The 10,515-nt window shown below is 40.9% G+C and overlaps 1 protein-coding gene across 1 annotated transcript; it reads right to left on the minus strand.

Moving 5' to 3' along the window:
• Positions 1 to 3,661: 3,661 nt before the first annotated feature.
• Positions 3,662 to 4,612, minus strand: LOC106977779 (olfactory receptor 52B2-like). Its single transcript, XM_015075335.3, is given in 1 exon segment — positions 3,662 to 4,612. A coding segment is annotated over 1 exon segment (951 nt).
• Between the last annotated feature and the right edge of the window lie 5,903 nt (positions 4,613 to 10,515).

Raw genomic sequence — 10,515 nt, forward strand, 5'->3', positions numbered from 1 at the left:
CATGCTCTAGTGTACATGCGCATGCTTTCTCTCTCTCTCTCTCAAAAAAAAAAATCATTCAGGTTGCCCATTTTTCTTGGAAGAAAACTCAGATGCCCTAATATATCTTCAAAGCCTTTTACAGCATTGTTGGTGCTAACCAGTTTTTGCATGGTGTTCGCTGACCACCTCTCCCCTTTCCTCTCCCCTTTCCTCTCCCCTTTCCTCCTTACATCCGCCTCATGCTATAATCACCCTGTGTGTCTTATGCTTTTTCAAACTCTATTCTCCTTCCTTCTGGACTTTCACACATACTATTTCCTCTGGAATCTGAAGCTGAGCTTGAACTTGGGTAGGAAAGGGAGTGAAAGGAAATAATTTTTCAATCCCTTCTTATTGTTCTATTTCACACCCACCAGGATGACTGTAATTTCTTAAAAATGAGAAATAACATATGTTGGTGAGGATGCGGAGAAATTGGAACCCTAATGCATTGCTAGTGAGAATGTAAAATGGTACAGCCTCTGTAGAATAGAGATTGGCAGTTCCTCAAAAAGATAAATGTAGAATTATCAAATGACCCATTCCTACTCTTCGGTATAAACCAAAAAGAATTGAAAACAGATGTTCAACCCAAAACTTGTAAATAAATGTTATAGTGGCATTATTTACATTAGCCCCCAAAATGGAAACAACTCATATCAAATGCATATCAACTGATGAATGGATAAAACAAATACATTCAATCTGAACAATGGGGCCTTTGTCAGTCATAAAAAGGAATGAAGTTGTGATACATAATATAACACAGATGAACCTTGAAAACACTATGCAAAGTGAAAGTAGCTGGACACAGAAGACTACTTCTGTATCATATGATTCCATTTATGTCAAAAGTCCAGAATAGCCAAATCCATAGAGACAGAAAGTCAGTTAGTAGTGGCGAGGTGACTGAGGGAAGGTGAAATAAAGAGTCACTTCTTAGTGAGAACGTGGTTTCTGTTCAGGGTGATAAAAATGTTCTGGAATTAGATGGTGGTGATGCTTGCACAACATTGTAAATGCACTAAAAGTCACCAAATGACACACTGTAAATGGTTGAGATGGAGAATTTTATGTGATGTGAATCTTACATTAATAAAAAAGTTAAATAATATGCTCAGCATGATATAAATAATAAATGATGAGTATAAAGCTAATAAATCTGTCTGATTTCTTAATTTTTTAAATGTTTATTTATTTTTGAGAGACAAAGAGAGAGAAAGACAGAGACAGAGCTCAAGAGGGGAAGGGTCAGAGAGTGAGGGAGACACAGAATCTGAAGCAGGCTCCAGGCTCCAAGATGTCAGCACAGAGCCTGATGTGGGGTTGAACTCAGGAACCGCAAGATCATGACCTGAGCCAAAGTCAGATGCTCAACCAACTGAGCTACCCAGGCTATAGGAATAGAATGGGGAGGAGAGACAGGGACAGGGACAGGCACAGGGACAGCAGCCAGCCAAGACTTACATGGTTGATTACATGGTTGAGTATTGTGGAAGTAGAAGACCATTTATACTGGAAGTTTGGACTGAGCATGTGTGGCTTTTTTTTTTCATGTTTATTTATTTTTGAGAGAGAGAGAGAGAGACAGAGCATGAGCAGGGAAGGGGCAGAGAGAGAGGGAGACACAGAATCTGAAGCAGGCTCTCGGCTCTGAGCTGTCATCACAGAGCCTGACACGGGGCTTGAACCCATGAACTGTGAGATCATGACCTGAGCCAAAGTCTGACACTTAACTGACTGAGTCACCAGGTGCCCCAATCATGTGTTGCCTTTTAAATACTCATGTTGTCAACCTTGTTCTGAATGCACAGGCAAAGTGTTCTCGATCAGGGACAGATGATCATTATTTACTTAAAGAGCAAATAACTCTGTGGTTCCCCATATTTGATTCTTACCAGTAGGGCTTTACAATGAAGGCTAGGTCACATGTCCTATACATACAAATGTCCTATATGTGCAAAATCTAAGATTAAAGAAAAATGTATTTTCTCTGCTTGTATAAGCGGGAGAGACTATTTTTCCTCTCCTTGTCTCTCCCCCTCTTTTGGGGGAAAGTTTCCTGAGAGACTGATGAGGAATAAATCTCTCCAGGGAAAAGATGAGACCCTCGTCTTCAGCTCTAAACCCAGCCATGTCTTTGTACTTCTGCAATTAGCTAAATCTCTCTGGAGTTTTCTATCTGTAGTTATCGCACTATTGTAAATTAACTTCCCAAGACTTGCTCTTAGCCCAGGATGCCAAGATTTTGGCAAAAGTTCTTCAGAAAACCAGCTCAGGAAAAACAAAAATACTTTCTCTATACCCACAATACGCCAGGAATCTGAGCAGACAGCTGAGAAGGAAGTTCTATGGTTCTGGAGCAAGGTAGAATTTCCTTGAAAATTCCTAGACGGGCTTCTGAAGGAAGTAGGAAGCCAGCTCACACTGCCTGGAATAGGGACAATGCAGCCTGAGTAGCTGAATAGTGTCTGTTGTCGTCCCCCATCAGAAGTGGGTGGCGCACCTCTGATAGGGACAAGCCTTGAGAGGACACCTCCCTGTGGCTAGATTCACCCTGCTGGGAAAAGAAGGGAGGCAGGAGATAGAAGGACTTTGCTGCAGACAAAGGACGGGGGTTTTTTGCTTTGTTTTGTTCTTAACCTTTGGCCATAAGCAGGGTGAAAGCTCAAACCAGGGAACTTAATGCCATTAATGGCAGTGACACAACACATTTGTATAGCATTTTATAATTTCTAAAGTGCTCTAGTGTTCAGTTTCTCTTTGGCTCTTCATACCACAACCCTGTGAGATAGATGTTAAGGAGTCTGAAAAGAGGGTTACTCCAGTGCAGATTAGAAGGGTTGCACAGGACACCCAGCATCCAAGGCAGTTCATGTTTCCAAACACTTAATTGCCTTGTCCTTTTTTTCCCTTCCTAAATCACATACTCACAGCAGTAAAGATTTCTTTTGTGCGGATTGCATCATCAAATATTCCCATTTGTGTAATGAGATTGTGAAGGTGTTCTTTTGTTAATAAAATGAGATAGAAGAGGGAACCTCAACATTTCCCTTATTTAAGGTGTGCACTCTAGTTTGTTTTCTTTAATGTTTATTCATTTTGAGACAGTGGAAGATTGAGAGTGAGGGAGGGGCAGAGAGAGAGGGAGACAGAGGATCCAAAGCAGGCTCTGCATCAACAGCAGAGAGTCCAATGTAGGGCTTGAACTTAGGAATCATGGTGAGATCATGACCTGAGCCAAAGTCAGAGGCTTAACCAACTGAGGGACCCAGGCGCCCCTGTTCACTCTCATTTGTATTTAATATAGCAGTTGGGAAGGACACATAGAGATGTATTCTATGAATCTTATTTTTGTTTGATAGAAATAGAAATGTTACTAGTAAATAGTGAAGAACCCTATAGACATTTAAAATAGTAGTTTTATGCCTATGAATACACAGGTTTTCAAGAACCTGTTTACCTTTGAAATAAGGGACTCATACAATTTGGGTCATTTCTATTGAATGAAAAAAAAAACAACTAATTCCAAATTCCATAGCAGGTAGAATCTATCCTAAATGACAACTTATCTGTCCACTTTTTTAAATAGGATCCTTCCTCCTCACCTTTAAAATATCACAATGAGAGCCAATCATCCTTAGCAACACTTCCTTTTTGAAGAAAACACAAGGGCCACTCTTTCACGAATCTGTTTGGTCTTTACTCCATAGATAATTGGGTTCATCACGGGGGGAACGAGAACATAGAGATCAGCCAACAGGATGTGGACATGCTTAGGGATTTTTCGGCCAAAGTGCTGAGTAATGACAGTGAAAATCCCAGGAAGGTAGAACATGAGGATGACATAGACATGGGAACCACAGGTGCTGAGTGTTTTCATCTGCACATCATGGGATGGCAGCCTGAAGACCTCCTGGAGAATGAGCCTATAGGAGATGACTATTGTCACCATATCTAGCATTACACTGAGTAATGGCACAGAGATTCCATACCAAATGTTGACGGTGATATCAGCATAAGCCAACTTAGCTAGCCCCATGTGTTCACAGAACGTGTGGGCAATGATGTTTGTCTGGCAGAAGGGCAAGCACCTCACTAGGAAGATAACGGGGCAAACAGTTGCAAAACTCCTGAGCACTACAACACGCCCTATTTTGCCGATGACACCATGGCTAAGAATGATGGTGTACCTCCGTGGGTAGCAGATGGCCACATAGCGATCAAAAGCCATGGCCAAGAGAATGCCTGATTCCACCACAAAGGCAAAATGCATAAAGAAGAGCTGGGTTATACAGCCACCAAAAGAGATGTCCACATCATCAAATCAGAAGATGCTCAGGGCTTTGGGTGCTGTGGATGTGGATAGAATCAGATCCCAAAAAGCCAACACAGAGAGGAAGAGGTACATAGGTTCATGAAGACTGTGCTCCTCTGCCACCACACAGATCAGGATAATATTTCCTGACACAGCCACCAGGTACATCAGGCAGAAGGCGATGGAGATCCACATGTGCAGCTCCTTCAGGCCAGGGATGCCATTGAGGACAAACATATCATAATTGACAGTGGAGTCATTGGGATCAACCATGCCTGAATTATGGTATGGAACCTTCATCACTTGTCTGTAAGGAGAAAGAAAGTTTGAGAGCTAGCCCTTCACAATCAACTAGCATATATTTATTAGTTAATGGACTCAGACATCTGCTATGTAAAATTTCCGTTAGTAAGTTTTCTCCGACGCAGACCTAATTGTGTGTAGTATTCTACATTGTGGAGAAAGGTTCTAAAAATTCAAAGTAAGATCAAAGAATTTCATAAAGATGCTTCCGTGGAAAATCCTGAGCCTGGTACTGTTTTCTCACACAATGGTCATAAATGAAAAATGACGGTCATGCAAAATTTTAAAACTTGTAATAATAATTTGTAGTCTCTGACTAAACATTTTAAGAAATGGAAGAAAATTATAAATTTTTGTAAAGAATATTAAAAACCAAATAAAAAGAAGAGTTTTTTTTTTTCTGATTGAACTAGTTAAACAACAATCCTGTTATCTGGCACACACATTTACTTAATCACCTATTGATCTATTGATCAACTAAACATCTGTTAATAACCTACAATATGTATAGAGATAGCTCCATGTTCATAAAAGGGAAAAGGAGTTCAAAGCCTGTAAAATAGAAATTCTGTGTATCAGGGTATAGTTTATACAAGCACGGTGCCAGTAAAGGGGTTTTGTGTTTGTTAAATAAATTACTAACCATTGATTACAGATATCCTTTGTTGTGAAGTTTCAATAGTGGAAGATTTTATTAAATTACAAACCACCATCATTACAGGTGGGGATGCTGCTACTTGAGAATAGATGAAGTTGTTTACAGCACAGTACTTTTCTGAAACTCAGGATGAGGCTTTCACCCAGATTATTCAAAACATTGTTTCTATCTCAGTTTTCTTTGTTAATACATCCTACCTTCATTACTTTAAAGAAATGTGATCAGAAATAAGTAGCTTGAGGAAATTAAAAACAGAAATCATAGAAGTAACTGGATGCCGCTACCAACCACTTCTTATTTAAACTCCTTTAAAAATAGATGTGATAAAAAGAAAGGGTGGGGGGGCACCTGGGTGGCTCAGTCGGTTAAGCATCCAGCTCGGCTCAGGTTCGTGAGTTCAAGCCCTGCATCAGGCTCTGTGCTGACAGCTCAGAGCCTGGAGCCTGCTTCGGATTCTGTGTCTCCCTCTCTCTCTTCCCCTGCCCTGCTCACACTCTGTCTCTGTCTCTCAAGAAGTGAAGAAACATTAAAAAAAAAATTAGAAAAAAATAGATTTGATCATTCCTTTCTTCGTTGGTTTTTAATTCCTTCACGTTTTATTTCATATGGTGCAAGCACTGAATTTGAATAAAACTAGTAAACAAGAAAGTTCTATCCTTCAGGGATTGCAATGCAGTTGACTTTCCTCAAATCTCTCTTCCCAGAGATTTTTCAGTAACCCTCCACCTCGTACTAAATGGGTTTGATCACTGAAATGGTAAGAGATAATGGAATATACTATACTCCTTAAAGAAAGTCAAAATAAAATGTCCAATCCTGCCCTCATTTTGAATAGCCTAAAATCTTCACTAAAAAGAAAGTTAATTTTCATTAAAAAACAAAATTAATTTTCTTGTTAACAAAGAAAAACCTTCTCATTCTGCATCAGGAAAGATCAGCTTATACACAAAGATAGCTGAATTAGTTTTATTCAAAAAATGAATCACAGTTAATATTTGCCACTTGATATTAAATTTTAAAAAGTTCACAAAATGCTTATGCTTAATGTCATTGTTGAACAATATCAATGGTACATAAAAAATAGATAGGATTTCTGAGGGATAAAACATGGAAATAATTATTGTTATATCCATGTAGTAAACTAATAGGTGATTTTATTTTATTTTTGTTTTGTCTTGATAGTTTCTATTTTCTACTATATGGAAAAGTATATTGTTTTACTGTTGTAAAATATATGACAATAATTTGATGAAGTCGTTTTGTTGTTATTAAAGACAGCACTAAAAGTGCAAGCTTTCATTAAAAGTTATTTGATTTGGGGGCGCCTGGGTGGCTCAGTCGGTTAAGTGTCTGACTTCGGCTCCGGTCATGATCTCGTGATCCATGGGTTTGAGCCCCGCGTCAGGCTCTGTGCTGACAGCTTGGGGCCTGGAGCCTGCTTTGGATTCTGTGTGTGTGTGTGTGTGTGTGTGTGTGTGTGTGTGTCTACCCCTCCCCCACTCACACTCTGTCTTTCAAAAATAAATAAACATAAAAAATTTTTTTTAAGTTATTTGATTTATGTCTTCCACCTTTAAAATTTTTAAACGTTTATTTATTTTTGAGAGAGAGAGAGAGAGAGAGAGAGAAAAAGGTAGGGGCAGAGAGAGAGGGAGACAGAATCCGAAGCAGGCTCCAGGCTCAGAGCTGTCAGTGCAGGGCGTGATGCGGGTGTGAACTCACCTACCGTGAGATCACCTGAGCCAAAGTAGGAAGCTTAACTGACTGAGTCACCCAGGCACCCCTATATCTTCCATCTTTAGAGGATTTTCCCAAAATCCCTTCTAATCCACAGTAATCTAACATTCTGTTGGGATAGCTTCAGGCCAATGACCCATCTATAGTTGCCCTTGGACTGTTTAAAATAAGCTGGTAAGTCTGGTTTTGATTACCATCACTTGAAATATTCATTGGCACCATAAATTGGCATGGAAAAGAATAGCGAATTACATTTACCGAAGAAAAGAGGTGTGTATAGAGCAATACATAATACATTTGTTCTTTACTTCATATAAAGATATCTTCCTAATATTATTCAATGTTAAAAATCAGACCATTTTCCTTACTTACAAAGATTGACTTGCTGAACAAAACAACATGTCTCATGTGGTGTTTCATGCTTTTGAAATGGAAGAAGCTGTGGGCGTGAGCCCAGACTTCATAGACAGGCAACCAATAAGTCAAAGTCAGGGTTTAGCCACCCACAGAGGATAAGATTTGAGGAGCAACCATAGAATCCATTACTTCCCTGATCTCTCAAGAGCTCCCTTTCCCCAGACCACCTACTCAGGCACAGCTCAGATCTGGAGTCCCACCTAGGGCTTAAAAGATCAGAACAGTCTCTTCAAATAGACCCTGTTAAGAGACCGTCTCCTTCTGGGGTGGACAGCTGGTGTCCTCATCATGCTCTCTCCTGTGAGTAACAAACTAGAATGAGACCATCTAAAATATCACTGTGGGAGGCTCAGAGAGCAAGGTACAGGTGTTATTATCACTCTTGGAAAGAGCAAGAGGAGGCTGAGCCTAGAGGTAGGGAGAAATTGCTACAAGGAGAGCAGAGGGGAAATGCAGATCCAGAGAATGAAGATCCTGAGGAAGCGTAGTCAAAAACGTACACTGAATACTTGCTTCCTTTAACCTCCGGTTCATGTGGCCAGTCCACAGACACAGGAATGGCTTCTTGCAATGCAAGTGATTACAGTAACTGCTACGTGTCTGTGTCCAAGTTCACCGGCAACGGTCCGCCTGTTAGCTGCGCCACCTAGCTCGGTCAACTTCCATCCATTTCCTCAACAGAAGGGAGACTCCCACTGCATAAAAGGCAGAATGAGCCTAGGATCATGTATTGCTCATGGAAAAGGCCGAGGGAGTGACCGCTGGGACTTGGTTCCTGCTCCTGCCTCCCCTTAAACTGCAGACAGGGACAAATGAGTCAAGAAAATACTTCACTCCTTTCCTGCTGAACTGGAAAGAAGACCTTGAGCCCCATCGAAGTGCCTGGGGCGGAAAATTTAAGAGAACACCTAAGACCTTGAGAGTGAATTCAGCCTTAACATTTGCATCCTCCGCACCTCCCTAGCCTCATTTGAGCCCCAGCTCTGGAGGCGGCATTATTTAATTCATTCTTGTGTCCTCTCAGCCCACCTAGCTCCTCCTCATCTCTGCCTGGACTCCAGTGAAAATCCTCAGACTAAGTTTGCTCCTTTAAAGCTTCATTCCAAGTGCATCTTGCTCCAGTCCACCAGTAAGTCCATGGACTTTCCTGTATCAATTTTATTCTGTCATCTCCCAAGCAAAATCCTCCACGAACCCCTTCATCCCGTAGCCTTGAGAATAAGATCTAAGCTCTGGAACACAAGGGGCAGTTTCTTGCTGCCCTCTCCAAGCTCTTGTGATCTCCCAGATCCCTCTAAGCCTCACCCACTTCCAGCTGTTTCTCCACTCTCACCATGTTCTCACCTGCTGCTGCACATTTCAAACAATGTTCACTCTGACTAGCACGGTTTTCATCCCATGATTTGCCTGGTTTTCCTTGAAAACACAGCTCGAACGTAAAATTCTTCACCATCTTGCTCTCTCCTTTAATGATATCAACACCCTCTTCTGTGTCCTCACAGCTCCCAGTGCCTTTTAAGGTCATATTATCTCATCACTCTGTCCTGGAATTGCCTGCTTCCCCAGGAATCTGTGATCAACCTGAGTACAGTAAAAAAAAAAAAAAAAATGCCTTGGCCATATCTGCTTCCACAGCCTCTGTTACACAGTTACTAGAATAACATAAAACAATTTAAAAGCGATTGTCCTGTAATGTCCCAAACAATGTGCAAAGTGCCTTACATACAGCATCACAAATCGCTTTTCAAACCTTGTGAGCTGGGGAGATCTCCACACACACACAAAGAGACTGGAGCCTGGATATTTAATTCATCCAATGGGCCTGCTGGAATTGTACATTGCAGCCAGCAGTCAGTGCTTGGCCTCAAGCCTTTCTCCTCACTGCCCCCTCCATGCTGTCCCATAGACTTCACCAACAGACGATGGTTGGGTGAAAGCATACACGAGAATGGGAAGCTGGGGCAGGGAATGCACCCACTAAGCTGAATGTCATCTTTCAAGATGGTTCCTTGAACAGGCTATTCACTTACTAAAAATGGCATCTGTTGCCCATAATTTGTTATACTCCTATTCAATTTTGTTTAAGTATATGAGCCCAACTGAAAACAAAATACTTGCTTCAAGGAGCTTGTATTCACATCTTCCTCCTTCTTGCCTAAGGGTCTTTGCATATACTTTTCTCTGTGTTTGGAATGTTGTTCCCTTTTCCTTGGGCCTACTGGAGACAATGTAGTGTAATGTGAAGTTGAAGTAGGGTTCAGGAGCCAGACTAAGGTAGGAAATTCTCCATTAAGCAGCTGAGCAACTGGAAGAATTTTCTGTGTATCATTGTTCATGTCTGTAATATGGAAATAATAAGGAGATCTACCTCACTGGGAGGGAGGAAGGACTAAATCTGATAATGTTTCTAAAGGATTTGGCCCTGTATTTGACATAAAGAACCTAGTACATATTACCTATTTTATTAGCTTTTAGTTAAAATTGACATCCTTTTAAAAATACTTTTCTTACAGAATCTTTTCTCATCTTCCCCAGGTCTGACCAGATACCTCTGTCAATTGACTTGCATAACATCCTACAGATTTTCATAACAGTTATCAAAGGTAGTGATTATTTTTACACATATACTCTGTTGATTATATGAAGAATATATTCTTCCTCCATGAACTGAAAGCTCCATGAGGAGAGGTATTATATCTTCTGGTGGCTAGTAGAGTGCCTTGCTCCTAGCAGGGGCTCAATATATCTGTATTGATACACTGCCTGCTTGATTGGTTGCCTGCCCCTCAGGCTAGTTTCATTTCTCAGCACTTTAGTAAATGTACCTGAGTCTGATAAGTAACACACATGACCCAGAATGTCCCCGGGTCTGCTAAGTGACACCCATGTCCCAGAGCACATCATATCCCCTTACACCTCTAATCTTTTGCACATGTTGGTCTCTTGGCCTGAAGTGTCTTTTTTTTTCTGTCTTCCTTTAACTTTTTTCCCATCCTCAAGACTCATATTAAGTTCACTTGCCCCTCAAGATCTTTTCTTATCCCTGGACTGTGGTATTATT

This window comes from Acinonyx jubatus, chromosome D1, assembly GCF_027475565.1.
Source record: "Acinonyx jubatus isolate Ajub_Pintada_27869175 chromosome D1, VMU_Ajub_asm_v1.0, whole genome shotgun sequence".
Lineage (NCBI taxonomy): Eukaryota > Metazoa > Chordata > Mammalia > Carnivora > Felidae > Acinonyx > Acinonyx jubatus.